Below are 16,739 nucleotides of genomic sequence, written 5' to 3' on the forward strand. Positions count from 1 at the left end.
TCGTTTTAGTGTTACCATACATTTAAAACTGTTTTCTCACACAAGCCCTACTCCAGGCACAATTGAGACGATAAAAATGTTTGTGCTGATTACCTTTGCTCCATCCATTCCGTGGCCACTTCCCTGCATCCTATTTCGTGGAGGTCCTTCCTTCTGGAGGTCCAGGTCCACAGGCTATGATTTACCTGGTAGGTCTTCCCTTCTGGATGGTACCCCGTGTTCTGGATGAGAACCAAATTCCCTGCCCTATATCCTCATCTCTCAGGAGTCTTCCTGGCTTATGTCATTACCTAATTTTAACCTGGTACACAGTAGAAAGCACTTAGCAGATATTAGTTTAGTAAATAGTGACAAATAGGCCTTCACGACAATATTTGCATCTTAACACCTGCCTTGAATAACCTCTGGTGAGAAATGAGACATTTAAATGAAGGCCGTCAAAGAATAGCCTTTAGGGTAAAGGATGCTGTTTGATAATCCGTAGATTGTTGCAAAAACACAGCATGGCCTGCATTTGAGTTTTAATTCTGACCCTAATATTTGCATCTATTTACCATGTATCTTGTGGTAGCAACTGGTAAGATTAGCCCATCCAGATTACTATGGTAGCATAGTGTAATGAACCCAGTTTTCATCTGCAGTACATTTAAAAAAAATTTCTTTAATGTTTATATATTTTTAAGAGAGAGAGAAAGAGAGTGCAAGTAGGAGAGGGGCAGAGAGAGAGGGAGACACAGAATCAGAAGCAGGCTCCAGGCTCTGAGCTGTCAGCACAGATCCTGACGTGGGGCTCGAACCCACCAACTGTGAGATCATGACCTGAGCTGAAGTCGACACCTAAGTCACTGAGCCACCCAGGTGCCCCTGCAGTACATTTTTTTATTAGTCTGTGGGCTCAGAGGCAAAATTTGCAGCAGAGACCGTTCTGTTCATATTTCATTACAAAGAACTGTCTTAATAAAGCTACTGTCTTAATTTCATTGCTAAGAGGCTGAATGCTATTTAAGATACTGCTTTCTGAAATGAAATGATGGACATCCTGGGCCCAACTCTCTGGTATGTGGTTATTCCTGTTCTAGTTACTTCGAACTCTTAAGGACACAATAGAGCTTGAAATAGAATCTTCCGAGCATAGTAAAGGTAAGAATTAGGCTGTGTTTCATGTCTCCCTGACTCTCCGCTGGGGCTTCATAGTTTCAAGGAGGGGGAGGAAGCTGGTTATGATGGAGAGGAGGATTCCCCAAATCCCCACTAGAAATTAGCTTCGTGGAGTAAAAAGATTTTGTGTCCCATTCTGCTCTAAGCACAGTTCTTACTACTACAAGCAGCTTTCTTGCAATCGTTAAATAAATTTAGTTTATAAAGGGGGACCAATTTCTTATGCACACAAGTCAGGGGGGATACATATCTGTTGTTGGAAATTTGTCATAAGTGAGATTTTGGGTAATAATATTAAACTATTATAAGATTGTAAAATGATTAGATTTAGCCATACTTCATCTTCATGAAGTCAACAGAAGGAAAGGAGGATAATACTTCTGTAGCAGAAAGCAGGAAAACCGAAAACTTTGGTAATCAAAACTATTGCTAATCTTTCGAGCTGCCCACCAAGAAGTGATGACCTAAATGTACGAGTGGCTCTGGTTACTTCACATAACTGTCTGTTGCTCAGAAAAATGATCCTCGAATGCCCCTTTCATGTGATTCAAGGGTATCTTTGCAATATGATAAAGGGACATTTTCTCTGGTAGTATATATAACATAGCTGTGGTGTGCTATGTTACCCGGATTTTTTTTCCCTTAGTAGACAGTGCCAGCTAGGGCTGATTTGATTGTTGCTAACAGAAAAAAAAAAATAACCTAAAGTATCTTAAGATTTAAAACAATAATTTATTGGCTCCTGCGATGAGAAGTGGAGACTCTCGTCAGAATGGCTTGATCAGGAGCTCAGAGAGTGTCATCAGAGTCCTCTTTCTTTCAGTCCCTGGATGGACACTGCTGTCTTGAGGACTGGTTATGTCCAGTTCTAGGTTGTATGAATTTTCTATGGCTTCTATGACAGTATACTGCACACACAGTGGCTTAAACAACCGCATTTGTTTTCTCAGTTCTGGAGGCTGGGTCGATGATATCAAGGTATGGGGAGGACCTTTCCCTCTGAAGGCTCTAGGGGAGAGTCTGTTCAATGCGTGTCTCCTAGCTTCCAGGGTCAGATTCCTGTACATTCTTTGGCTTGCAGCTGTACCACACCAGTATCTGCCTCCATTACCATGTGGTCTCCCCTCTGTCTCTGCATCTCTGAATCTCTCTCTCCTTATAACGTCACCCGTCTTTGGATGTAGGGCCCACTCCAATCCAGGAAGAGCTTACCTTCTTTTTTTAAAGTTTATTTATTTATTTTGAGAGAGAGAGAGACAGAGACAGAGGCAGAGGCAGAGAGAGACAAGAGAGAAAAATCCCAAGCAGGCTCCGCACTGTCAGCACAGAGCCCGACGTGGGGCTCCAACTCCCAAACCGTGAGATCATGATGTGAGCCCAAGTTGGACGCTTAACCAACTGTGCCACCCAGGAGCCCCAGTAAGATCTTATCTTAATTTGATTACATCAGCAAAGACTACTTTCAAACAAGGTCACCTTCACAGTTACTGGAGGTTAGAACTTCAGTGTTTGTTTTGAGGCCCACAGTTCAACCCATGACGTATATAACGATAGAAGGGTGGACAGCAGCTTCTTACCTATATCTTCCCAAGTTCAGAGTCAGCAGAAGAGAAAGCGTGTCTCTTATGATAATTCCAGCAAAACCATGACCTTACTGTGCTCATGCCTGAGTAGTCACTGTGGACTGAGTGATGTGACACCCTGTTTGCCAGGCCTGAAGGCTCTGCCCAATCCTCGAGAGTAGAGAAAAGATCGATTTCCCAGAAGCAAATTTTGAAATCATGACTTAAGATACCTGATGGCCAAGCAGTTCTTATCCACCAAAGATAATGTAATTAATGTGTAGAAGTAAAGTCAGATACAATATAGACACATGAGCTCTGTTTATCCATGATTTATTATTTTTTGTTTCCATGGATTCCCATTTATTGAGATACAATTGACTTACATGAAATTGCGCCCATTTAAAGTGAAAAGTTGATAAGTTTTTACATATGTACATACCTGTGAAACCATTATGATAGTCAAGACAATAAATATACCTACCACTCCAAAAAGTTTTCCCATGTCCTTTTATAATACCCTCCCTGCTCATTTGTATACAACCCTTAATCTTCTTTCTGTCACTATAGATTAGTTTGCATTTTCTAGAGTTTTGTATAAATGGAATCGTATAGCAGGTATTCTTTTTTGTCCTAGGGTTTTACTCAACATGATCACTTTGTGATCCGTCTGAGTTATTGTGTGTATTCAAGAACCCTTTCCTCTTTATTGCCCAGTAGTACTCGTCGAGTGGATGTGCCACAGATTTCTTTTGTGCAAAGGCATGGGGTTGTTTTCAGTTTTTGACTACTATAAAGAAACTTCTCAATTAGGAAACCTTTATTTAAAATTGGAATTTCTTTTATTTAATGGTGGGTGAATTATGTATGAATATGATGTTCACTGCAATTGCAAAAATGGTCATAATTTTTTTTTCTTTTTCTTTTTCAGATACTGAGGAGAGCAGATAAAAATGGTAAGACCAAAAATCTGCAGTTTCTATTTATTAATCTCTTGCCTTTTAGATCACCTTATAAAGAATAATATGGAAAAGAGAGGAGAACCCAAGAAAATGGTACATAAAACGTCAGCCTCTTGTGCTAAGAATTTTAGCCAAGTTTATGGCTCCAGATATTCATGGGAAGCTGAAAGAGATACGTACATTTGACAGGAAGACGGAATTTATGCCTTGAAGTGAGGAGCTGTCATAGCTCTGGCTTTTCCCTTTTATGCTTTAATTTTAAAGTAATAACAGCTTCTAATCATTGAGTGTCTACTCTGTGCCAGGCCTTGGGCCAAGTGCTTTGAGTTATTTCTTAGAGTTAACAAGATATAGATCTGGGACTTGAACTTGGGTCTGTGTGGCACCAAAATCTTGGCTGTCCACACTGAACAGTGGCCTTGGGGGCTGCTGTTGTGCTCTGAGCTAGTTACCTACAAGCCTGCATTGCCAGACTTACCTCCACTCCATGGCTCTTGGCCATAGCTCTTGCATTTGAATTATATGCACTAGAAGTAATAATCTATAGGGACAGTGCAGTAGGTTGAAACTAGTATAAAAAGATTGTTCTGTCAGAGGAACTATGATTTAAATGATGCTTGCACAAAGTCCGATTATAAGCTGTCATAAGCAATATCCTTTGACTCTTATCCCACTGCAAATTTTGTTCCATGGAATGCCAAATTAGAGCTTATTGAGTTTATTTTGCTGCTGTAATATAAGTACAGTATAGTACAAGTATAGTATAGAGTTATATTCTTGACAAGACTTTTGTGACAAATTTAGGATACAAAAAGTCCTTTCCTTTTCTTGAAATCCAATTTCTTACCTGTGGGGAAGGATTACAGGCAGAGTCCAGGTCTGACACTTTAAAAACATTTGTTGTGGTCTGGTTAGCCCTTAAGCAGCCAGATCAAGAAAAGCTTGATTGTACTGGATAGCTTTTCACACAACAGAAAAGATATTAACCCCAGGAGTTGCTGTCATATGAGGGTCTGTTCCCCAACCCAGATATTTCATTGGGCCTGTCCATTAGAATGTTTTCTCAAATTAGGGTGCACTGGTTAATATTTTATCAATTCAGAGGGGCTTTTTTCCACCTGAATCACTTGATTGATTTTTAAGACGGATGTAACGATGCTGTTATCTTGTCTTCTCATCCCACTTGTTGGCCTTATGCCTGACGTCCAAACCCAGTGATGCCTGAAGCACGACTGAATAGTCCCTATGGCTCCACGCTAGTTGCCTCATATATTAGCAGCCATTTCTAGTTCAGATATGCCTTTTCTCTCTCTCTACCCAGGCTCCTAGTTTTCTCAGGCTACACCTTCCTTTCCTCGGACCCCCGGCTCTCATGGAGGGTCCTTATTACCTTTGTATATACCACTCTTCTCTCCATTACAACTCACCTCTTTTGGTGGCTTGCTGTCATAATCCGTAGTCATAATAAAAAGCACCTGAAAAACCAGTTCATGATTTACTGTAGTTTATGATAACCTCATATGTTCTGCTATGAAGAATGGTCACTCGGTCAAAATAGGATAGATCAGGAGAGATGGGAGTGCTTTGATCTAAAAGCCCGGTGTGGTCCTGTTCGGTCCCCTGTTTTTTTCATCTGCCTCCTTGCTCCCTCTCCTAATGTGCTCTCAAAGCCGCCTGCCCTTCCGCTCTTATTCCCACATATTCACCACACGTCCTCTTCTGTAGCCCTCCCAAGCACTAGGGATTCTCTGAGCATCGCTCCATCTGTCACCCTTCTGTGGTGGCGTCCTTGCTTTGACTTCCACCTGTTCTGCCCTTTCCGTGCTTAGCCAGCTTGCACACTCTCCTGTATTGCTGTCATTCCTGCTCAGAAGGCACCTTATCTGAAAAGCCTTCCCCAGTTCCCCCTTGCAGGGCCCCAACCTCTCTCTCTCTGTGCTCTGCACACTTTGGCTTGTATTGCTTATTCCCTTTTGTGAGGACTACAGTTGTTTGCTGGCGATTCTACTTCTCTAAGCCAAGCTTGCCTCTCTTGGACAAGGAACTTGGCTTAGGTGTAGATACCACGCCCAGCCAGTCCTGGGGACTCCGTGGATGTTCATTTAACAAATTAACGACGATTAATGACGTTTTTCTCCATTACCCATCTCCTGCCTCTCTGTCTACTCTTTCCCCTGCCTTTCATCCTGCTTTGCTCTTCTCCCTAATTCTCAGTGTAAAGTGAGGGGAAACACAGACAGGACAGTCTGGGTTTAAGTCACAGCTCTGACACCTAGTAGCATTATGGCTTTGGGTAAGCAACAAACTCTTCACCCTCTGCTTTCTCATCTACAGAATAGAGATAATAGCACCTACCTATGTCATGGGGTTATTATGAATAGTAAGTGACACACATATGTAAGGTCCCCAGGGAAGTGCATGGTACATAGTAATAACTTATACCTGCTCATTTTGCCACTATTTTTATGATCAATGTGATCAGTATCACTATTTAAAGCTTGAGCTATTTTGAGGTTGTGATGCCTTAGCTATTGGAGACACTTGGTGACATTCCAGTCATTTCTATTTCAGTGGAGTTTAGTGAGGAAAAAAAAGAGAGACTATTTACCATATATTCAGAATTGGAAAAGGGAAAAAGAATTGTGGATAATCTAATGTAAATGAGAAGATACCAACATTAAAAAACCATCTTTCTGAACCATGTGTTCATCCCATTCTGTATTTGCAAATAAACAGCTGCTACATGTACGTGATCTCTGGGTAACAGACCCTCATGTGACAAAATCCCTTATGGACTGCATAATTGGCAATGGAATAACAAAGGGGGTAAGAGGTGTTATTCAGTATCAGCTTAATATGATACTTAGCCTACCAGATTTAGCTTTTGGGATCTATCTGACATGAGAGAAGCTGCTGGAGAAATGGGGAAAAAATACATGATAGCAATTAGCTATAATAATGGTGTCTCAGAGAGATTTGTTTGCTTTTGGTTATTGTTTTAAAATCATAGGCTAGGATCCTAGACATAAAGACAGACCTCAAAATAGGATAGGAGAGATATGAGTGCTTTGATCTAAAGAGCCCAGAATTAAATCTAGAAATGCAAAGCTCCTGAGAAGGCTTACTTATATGCAGGTAGAATGAAAATGGAAATGATTCATGGGTATTTGCAAAGTTCGTAAAAAAAAAAAAAATTAACCTTAGAAAAAGGCAAAATGGAAAGGCTCATAGTAATTAACACCACAGATTCTATTTCACATAGCACCAGGCCCACCGCGGGGAGTAAAATGCCTGCCGCAACATAGGTGCTCAGTCAGTACTTGCAAATCTATTTGCAAGAGGTGCATATCCAACGATATGATACTGAAAACTGAACAAGAAACACAACCTTATAGATCAGTCCATCAAACTAAGCATTGCTGTTACTTATCTGTTGTTTATTAATTAATAGTATTAGCTAAAATTTGTTGAGGACATGTCTTAGACTATGTCCGATTACAGGTGCTTTATATACATTGTCTTCAGTTGTTGTGAAAAGTCTATAGAATAAATAGTTTAGAGCAGTGGTAAGAACACTGGCATTGGTTTAATGACTTAGAGCAAATCATTCAATTTTCCCTTGCCTCCGTTTCCTCGGCTGTGAAGGGGGGATAGATAATATTGTTTCTCTCAGAAAGCTGTCGTGAATAGTAAGTGAAATTTTGCCTGTACATAGTAATTACAAAGATATCAATCCACTAAGAAGCTATAACATTTTAAAATATTTATGCACCCAATATAGAAGCAACTAAATATATAAGGCAAATTTCAGCAGACCTAAATGGAGTAATGGACAGCAATAGAATCATACTAGTGAACATTAATATACCACTTACATCAATGATGTTGATGATTTTCTGAGACGATCAATAAGAAAACATTCTGCTTTAAACAACAGACCAGATGGATTTAATAGATGTATACATAGCATTCGTTCCGAAAGCAGCAGCAGAATACACATTTTTCTTGAGTGCACATGGAACGTCCTCTAGGATAGATTATATACATGTTAAGTCACGAAACAAGTCTAAGTAAACTTAAGAAGATTGAAATCATATCAAGCATCTTATATGACCACAGTGATGTGAAACTAGAAATCAATTACCAGAAGAAAACTGGAAAATCACAAATATATGGAGATTAAACAACACACTACTGAACAACCAATGGATCAACAAAGAAATCAAAGGAGAAACTTAGAAACTACCTTGAGACAAATGAAAATGGGAATACAACATAACAAAATCTATGGGGTGCAGCAAAAGTAGTTCTAAGAGGGAAGTTTATAGCGATATAAACCTACCTCAGAAAACAAGAAAAATTCTCAATCTGACTTTACACCTAAAGGAACTAGAAAAAGAATAAATAAAGCCCCAAGTTTAGTAGAAGGATGGGGCTAATAAGTATCAGAGTTGGAATAAATGAAATAAAGACAAAAAAGACAACAGAAAAGATTGATTAAACTAGGAACAGATTTTTTGAAAAGATAAAAAGACAGACTTTAGCTAGACTCAGTAAGGAAAAAAGGGGGCTCAAATAAATAATATCAGCATTGAAGAAAGAGAAGTGGCAACTGATACCAAAGAAATACAAAGGATCCTAAGAGACTATATGAACAATTATATACCAACAGATTGGACAACCTAGAAGAAATGGATAAATTCCTAGAAACATACAATCTTCCAAGACTAAATCATGAAAAAAAGAAAAGTCTGAATAGACTGATTACTAGAAAGGAGATTAAATCAATATAAAAAAAAAAAAACAAACCAAAACTACCAACAAATGAAAGTCCAGAACCAGGTGGCTTTACTTGTGAATTCTACCCAACATTCAGATAAGATTTAATATCTGTTCCTCTCAAACTCTTCCAAAAACGTTGAAGAGGCAGGATTGCATCCAATCTTATTTTATGATGTCAGCATTAATTACCCTGATACCAAAACCAGACAAAGACACCACAAAGATGTAAAATTATTGGCCAATATTCCTGATAAACTTAGATGCAAAAATTCTCAACAAAATATTAGCAAACTGAATTCAACAATACATTAAAAAGATCGTATACCATCATCAAGTGGGATTAATCCTAGGGATTCCAGGATGGTTCAACACCCAAATAATCAATCAACATGATATCCAATTTTAACAAAAGGATAAAAATCATATTATCTCCTCAATAGATGCAGAAAAAGCATTTGGCATAATTCACCATCCATTTATGACAAAACCTCTCAACAAAGTTGGACTGTAGACTATTTCAATATCTAAAGTCCACAAAGACAAGCCCACAGCTAACATTATACTCAATGGTGAAAAACTGAACGGTTTTGCTTTAAGATTAAGGACAAGACAAGGATATCCACCCTTGCCACTTTTATTCAACATAGTAGGAAGTCCTAGCCAGGGAAATTGGACAAGAAAAAGAAACAAAAGGCATCCAGATCAGAAGGGAAGAAGTAAAACTCACTATTTGAGGGCAACATGATTTTACAAATAGAAAACCCTAAAGTTGCCACCAAAAAATGTGTTAGAGCTAAGGAGTGGATTCAGTAAAGTTTGGGTACAAAAGCAATATACAAAAATCTGTTGCATTTTTATATACTGAAAATGAACTACCAGAAAAAGATATTAAGAAAATAATCCCATTTACAGGTGCATCAAAAAGAATAAGATACCTAAAAGTAAATTTAACTAAGGTGGTGAAAGACCTGTTCAGACATTAATGAAAGACATTAATGAGAGAAATTGAAGAAGACACAAATAAATGGAAAGATACTCTGTGCTAATAGATTAGAAGAACTAACATTGTTAAAATGTTTATATTACCCAAAGCAATCGACAGATTCAAAGCATTCCCTCTCAGAATTTTGGTGGCATTTTTCAGAAATAGAAAAAAATAACCTTAAAATTGGGACAGAACTACTACTGGCATTAAAAACACTCATATAAGAAGTTCAGGTTGAATTTGTGTGTTTGGGAATATTGTGAAGACTTCATTGGATCCTTATGTAACCAATGTTAATAGATTAGCAAGAATTGGTAAGAGCTTTTCAACGTGGCCGCCCATAGTTTGGTTTATTCAGTTAACGTGTAAATATGACCTCAGGTAGAGGGGTAAAACACAGTTTTGATAAATGGGAATATTTTCTCTGAAGATAGGAAAACTTTGAGAGTACCATCCAGAGGTCTGTGGTTCTATTTCCTTTATCTTGCTAACAAGGCTCTTTTGATATGAGCTAGTTAGTTAAGAATCACCGGCCACACAGGGAGCTCTATAGCCCCTCCGATATTTAAAAAAAAAAATTTTTAATGTTCATTTATTTTTGAGACAGAGAGAGACAGAGCATGAATGGGGGAGGGGCAGAGAGAGAGGGAGACACAGAATCGGAAGCAGGCTCCAGGCTCTGAGCCATCAGCCCAGAGCCCGACGCGGGGCTTGAACTCAAGAACCTCACGAACCGTGAGATCGTGACCTGAGCTGAAGTCGGACGCTCAACCGACTGAGCCACCCAGGCGCCCCGCCCCGCCCCTCCGATATTTTAATCAGGGATCCTAGCCCCAAACAAGGATAAAAAGATTAAAAGCTGGGCCCTGGAAATTAGGATTACTGGCATGAGGCCGATTTTTATTTCATAATCTCTCACTATTTTCTCAAAATGTTTTGGGAACATCGGTGTAACTGAGAATCAAGTAACTAATTGCAGAGCAGTAGGGATCAGATATGGCACTATACTATATTTACACTCAGGCGTCTGCAAACTTGCAAACCCTTCAATTGTACACCTACCAGCTTGAAAGTCAAAGCAAAGTCTAGTAAGAGCTATCTAAAAAAATAAATAAAATCTCACGGCCGGACAACGACCCAGGAAGAAGTGGCTCATCAGGCAATACAACATGTGGGAGTGCATGAGTGCAAGTTCCGACTATGATAATTTTTTCACAAAATAAGGAAAAACAAATTTTCTATTTCCACAGTATGGTTTTTTTTTTTTTTTCTAAAATACAAAGCAGTTTCACTCTCATAAATGTGTTGCTTTTCTGCCAAAAGCAGAAAACTGTGAAAATTCTTATCTTTACTTAGCTGGGCTGATCAGCTGTCATAGAAACAAACAGAGAATTTCTATTCAAATTACTGAGCCCACAACATGAATGCCACGGGCAGCCAGAGGTTCAGAAGTCAGAACCTGCTCTGATAGCAAATCCTACAGTGTATAGTGCAAGGTGTCCCCTCTAAAATGTGGCCTCTACCATAAGTGCTGTCTGTAATCTGGATCTGTTGGTTAGCAGCCCAGAGTTCCTTTCTCTTTCTGTTCTGCGGTGAATCATCTCCTCTACTCCATCTAGTTACAGTTAACTGTAACTATAGTTAAGCTAGGCTTTGTCGTCAGATGTCCTGGGTTCAAATTCCCGTTGCTCTCTCCCTCTGTGATCTGAGCGAATTATTTTACTTCCTCGTTTATAAAAAGGAGATAAAAACTGTAGGTCTCATTGGGCCCCTGGGTGGCTCAGTCGGTTAAGCCTCTGATTTCGGCTCAGGTCGTGATCTCAAGGCTCATGAGTTCGAGTCCTGCATCGAGCTCTCTGCTGTCAGCCCAGAGCCTCCTTCGGATCCTCTGTACCCTTCTCTCTCTGCCCCTCCCTGGTTCATTCTCTCTCTCTCTCTCTCTCTCTCAAAATAAATAAACTTAAACAACAACAACAATGCCTCTCACACAGGCTTTTTAAAAGATTAAAAGAAATAATACAGATTTTTTTGAAAGGTGCCTGTCCCTTAAAAAGTTTTTTTTTTTTTAATAAATGTTACCTATTTTTATTTTTTCATCCTGCTTATTCTTATTTGGTGGGATAATTACAATGGCCCGCCCACCCTCCCACTGGTGCTGAATTGTTTTCCTGTCAGTGCCTAGATGTTCTGTCCATGATGACCTTACTGAGCCCTCATAGCTGCCCTGGCTGTTGCCCTACCTTTGCCATGGTCATTCAGCTTTGCCTACTGTTTGTAAATCAATAATCCTAATATAATTTCTCATGTGTGCTTAGAGTTGGCCCTGTATGCCCAAGACACCCTTTGGGTTCTATACTCCAACACTGAAAACTAGGGAAACTGAATTCATTTTTATTTATGGTTTTTAAAGAAAATAGTGAAAGCATTGGGAAAAACTGAAATGTATGTGATCCATTCAGCATCTGAGGTTCTCTCAGGTATCAAAAGTGTTGCGATGCTGGATTTCGTTGGCTCCGTCTTCATGATGTCAAATGTATTTATTTATTTATTTCAAAGTGTATTTATTTCAAAGTAGAAATATTGTGATTTCTTCCAACTGCTTATTACTTATTACTTACACTTTTAAAAATGTTTTATTAGAGGGGGGGCCTGGGTGGCTCAGCTGGTTAAGCGTTCGACTCTTGATTTTGGCTCAGGTCATGATATCATGGTTCGTGAGATTGAGCCCCGCGTGGGGCTCTGTGCTGACAGTGTGGAGCCTGCTTGGGATTCTCTCTCTCTCCCTCTCTCTGTGCTCCTCCCTGCGTGCGCGCTCTCTCTCCCTCTTTCTCCCAAAGTAAATAGATGAACTTAAAAAAAAATAAACAGAATATCCCATTTGTTCCAGGATAAAACCCAGACTCCTAAGCATGGTACCACTTACCCAGCCTCTTCTCCCTCCATTCTCTCTGAAGGACACTGCCCGTAACTCCCCCAGCCCCCAGCATCTAGACATGCACCACTTCCTCTGACCTTCATCCTTCTGGTTTCAGCCTAAGTTTATCTCTCCCATGAAGCCCCTTCTGCATTTGGTTTGATAGAAAATGGCCTAGGAGTCAGGGGTGGATTTGTAAGCTAATTCTGCCACGTGCAAACTGTGTAGTTTGGGGTAAGTACTTAAAGATTTCTGCTTGGCTTATAGGGCTGTTGTGAGAATTCAATGAAATAATAATTAAAGTACCATACATATGGCAAATATACATTCAGTAAATATTAGTGCCTTAGCCTGACTACCCACCATTCTCTCATCTATAGTTTCATTGCATTTTGTATATACCATTTATTACATTGTACTGAATAGTTAGGGTAGGTTTCCCTACCCCCTATTAGATTGTAAGCTCTTTGAACACAAGGAATTTTATATCTTTGTATCCCTAGTAATTAGTATAATGCTTGATGTATTATTAGTATTTTGTAAACATTACTAAATTGCTATTGGGCCATAGAGGAAGGTAAGTCTAATTCTGCTGGGGGTGTTGGGAAAGCCGCCTCTTTTTAATGTTTATTTATTTTTGAGACAGAGAGAGACAGAGCATGAATGGGGGAGGGGCAGAGAGCGAGGGAGACAGAATCGGAAGCAGGCTCCAGGCTCTGAGCCATCAGCCCAGAGCCTGAGCGGGGCTCGAACTCACGAACCATGAGATCGTGACCTGAGCTGAAGTCGACGCTCAACCGACTGAGCCACCCAGGCGCCCCGGGAAAGCCGCCTCTTGAGTGTACTTCATGCGAGTGTAGGTTAGATGGGGGACAGGTAATCCCAGGTAAAAAGAAAAGCAAGTACAAAGGCACACACACACTTGAAAAGTACATAGGAATTAGTTGCTGAACACAGTTTCTCAGTTTGTAAAACTTTATCCTGAATACCTCCCATGCTCATGTCTGAAAGCACACTCTCCATCCCAGCTGCCTGGCTTGCTGCAGTAGCATTTCCCAACTCTGGAAATGCTACCATTATTCATTACTTGCTCCAGCCAGAAGTTTCAGAGGCTTCCATGATTCTGAGCCTCTAAAAACCCCACATCTAATCCATTAGTAGACCCTGTTGGCTCCACCGTTAAAATACATTCAAAATGAAGTCACTTCTCACTACTTCCAAATCTCTACCCTAGTTAAAGCTGCCAGAATTTTACAGCCGGGCTGCCACAAAACCCTCCAGATTAGAGCTGTTGAAAGCATCAATAAATCCATGGTAAAGGTAATAAAGAAATTGAACTTGATATTTTTGAATGTATTATTAGCAAAGAGTTGGTAATTAGTTGAAAACATTAAGACAGATGAAGGTATTTAATAGTATGGCTGAGGGCAGGAAGGTATTTAATAGTACATACTTATGGCTGAGGGCAGGAAGGCAGACTTGTAGTTTCTGGCTTGGGTAATGAGACTGTTCTTTATGTTGAGAGTGTCTTCTATATTAAAAAAAAATTTTTGTAATATTGGCGTCACTTTTAGTTATGAGAGCTCAGTTATGAATATCTGTTGCTGTTAACGAGAGACATGTCTTTTTTCTCAATGTTCTAAGTCATGCCTAAATTATTAAAAATCAAACACTTGTACATTACTAAGACTTAGATGGCCATGAGAGAATTGGTTCGAACTTCAAAGAAAATATTATAGTAATAACAGCAAAAAAAAAAAGATGCCTATATGTCAGATGCTCTGCTAGCATAATTTTATTTCATCTCATAACAGTCTTACAAGGAAGATAATATTATCCCAGTTTTACTGATAAGTAATCAGAGACATAGGTAACTTGTTTAAGGTCACAGAACAAGTAAATACAATTTATATTCAGATTCCCCTCTAACCTAAAAGTCCTAGTACTTAGCCCAAGCTGCTTCATCTACTGTGACTCACCTCCATAGTGGGGTGAAGCTGTTGAAATATCCGTCTTTCCACATGCATAATGCTAAGTGATTCATTGTAACTTAAAAACAAGAGACAAAAATGTATGGGATTATCTTGGTGATGATTCTGTTTGTAGATGGCATAGTATAGTGGAGATCTGGAACCAAAAAGGACACCTTTGATCGTGGCTGTATTATTTGTTCATTCACTCATTCATTCATTTACCTAATATTTTATGAATCTTCTTTTTATGCTGGACACCGTGCTAGGTGGTGGTAATGCAAAGATTCAAAAACACATAAACATGAGTGTACATTCACTAGGGTGTGGTCTTGAACAAATTAACATCTCTCAGCTTGTTTCCTCATTTGTAAAGTAAAAATAATAAAATTTAATTAGCAGCACTATTGTGAGATATATGCCAGGTAAATATATGTGGAGTCCCAAGGATTTTGTTTAGTATATTGTGAATATTCAAAACATGTCAGTTTCCTTCTACCTTCACTAATTTCATATGGGTTCTAAAGATATAATTTATGAAATTACCTATGAATTAATTACGGAAGCAAACTGGGAACTGTGAGCTCTTACAAAGGCTTTATGTTGCTAGGACAAATTATATATTTGTGTAAGGAAAATAACTCCTTTTGGATTTTGGCACATAGATTTGGAGAAAACTTGGTCAATCACTTCTCAACAATTTGGGACTTGAAGTAGCGAAGGGATATTGGACAATGCTGTCCTTTGGGAATTTAGCATCTTATTGATTAAAAAAAAAAGTCATACACAGAGAAAATTGAGTAACAATGTCATCAACAACACAAGAGGTATCACTAAGGCAAACGGATGCTAAATATACTAATGTATGAGTTCAGAGGAGGAAGAGTTCTTTGGCTTGGGTTTGCCTAGGTAAGCTTATAGAATAATTGTCCTCAACTAGATCTCTAAAGATGAGAAAAAATTGAGACAGCTGGGAAAAAAGAAAGATGCTTACCATCAGGACCAAGTCAGTTCAAAGTGCTCCAAACCCAATTCAGATTCGTTTTAGTGAAATAGGGAGTTAGTTGATTCTTATGACCGAAATACTGCAGGGATGGTATAGAGGCACGGTTGTACTTAGGTGTCAGGAGTCACTCTCCTTTCCTGCCTCCTTCCCTCTCTCTCCATCTCAGGTTTGGTTTTCCTCTGGTTGGTTTACTTTCAGGTAGGCTTTCTTACCAGGAGAGGCAAGATGACTCCTGGAATGCATCCTACCAGTTCAACAAATGAGAATAAAAAGAGAATACCTCTCAATATTTTCTCTGATTGATCAACTAGAGTCACATGCCTATTCTTTTATTTGTTTATTTGTTTATTTATTTATTTATTTTTATTTTTATTTATTTTTAAATATGAAATTTATTGTCAAATCGGTTTCCATACAACACCCAGTGCTCATCCCAACAGGTGCCCTCCTCAATGCCCATCACACCCTTTCCCCTCCCTCCCACCCCCCATCAAGCCTCAGTTTATTCTCAATTTTCAAGAGTCTCTTATGGTTTGGTTCCCTCCCTGTCTAACTTCTTTTTTTCCTTCCCCTCCCCCATGGTCTTCTGTTCAGTTTCTCAGCATCCACGTAAGAGTGAAACCATATGGTATCTGTCTTTCTCTGTATGACTTATTTCACTTAGCATAACACGCTCCAGTTCCATCCACATGCCCATTCTTGAAGCAATAACCAAGGGAAGGAATGAACTGATTTTTCCAGGCTTGGATTACACGTGCATTTCCAGAGTGGCGTGAGCTGCATAAAGCCTCACCTAAAATACTTGGAATGAGAGAGTGGGCAGGTAATCTGTCAAGTGAAAACCAAAGTATTTTTACCAAAATAAAGGAAAGTAGACGTTGACCGAGCAAAAATACCATATTCCTTTTTGAAAAGGTAAACTAGTTGGAAAAGAGTTATTATCTATTAGAAACAAAGGTTTAAAGAGGGGCGGAAGAAGCAATTGAATTGTGTATTGTATTCCTTTTTCTAAATCTAACACCTGTATTAAAACATTTAGTTTTTCATCTTGCAGTAAAATTGGCCTACAAATGGGGTATTCCTTACATTGCTAATTGTGAATCCATATTCTCTACAAATGCCTAAATGTTCCTCCAACAAAAGTTTCATCTGTCATTCTACAAAAGACTGAGTATATGGGGTGGGGGTGGGGGTGGGGGTTGTTTTTCTTGCCTTTCTCCCAGTTTCACCTAAAACATTGCTGTTAATTTCTCTGTGGAAGTGACATTAAACAGATATATATTTCTTACTAAGTTAGAAGCACATTCTTTCTAGCCATGAAAAATTAATATATACTCATTACTTCAAGATGAAGACAGTTTTCATATTCCCAATACAATTTCAAGTGACAAAATTATTTT

At 39.1% G+C, this 16,739-nt stretch overlaps 1 protein-coding gene across 2 annotated transcripts in view; it reads left to right on the forward strand.

Annotated features, from left to right (window-relative positions):
• The window catches only part of NECAB1 (N-terminal EF-hand calcium binding protein 1), a 192,502-nt gene that overhangs the window by 4,508 nt on the left and 171,255 nt on the right, over positions 1-16,739 (forward strand). For both annotated transcript variants that reach the window (XM_042924254.1, XM_042924253.1), the window contains exon 2: positions 3,652-3,676. In XM_042924254.1, the coding sequence (XP_042780188.1) occupies positions 3,652-3,676 (25 nt within the window). The remainder of the gene's footprint in view (positions 1-3,651; positions 3,677-16,739) is intronic.

Source organism: Panthera leo, chromosome F2 (genome assembly GCF_018350215.1).
Source record: "Panthera leo isolate Ple1 chromosome F2, P.leo_Ple1_pat1.1, whole genome shotgun sequence".
NCBI lineage: Eukaryota > Metazoa > Chordata > Mammalia > Carnivora > Felidae > Panthera > Panthera leo.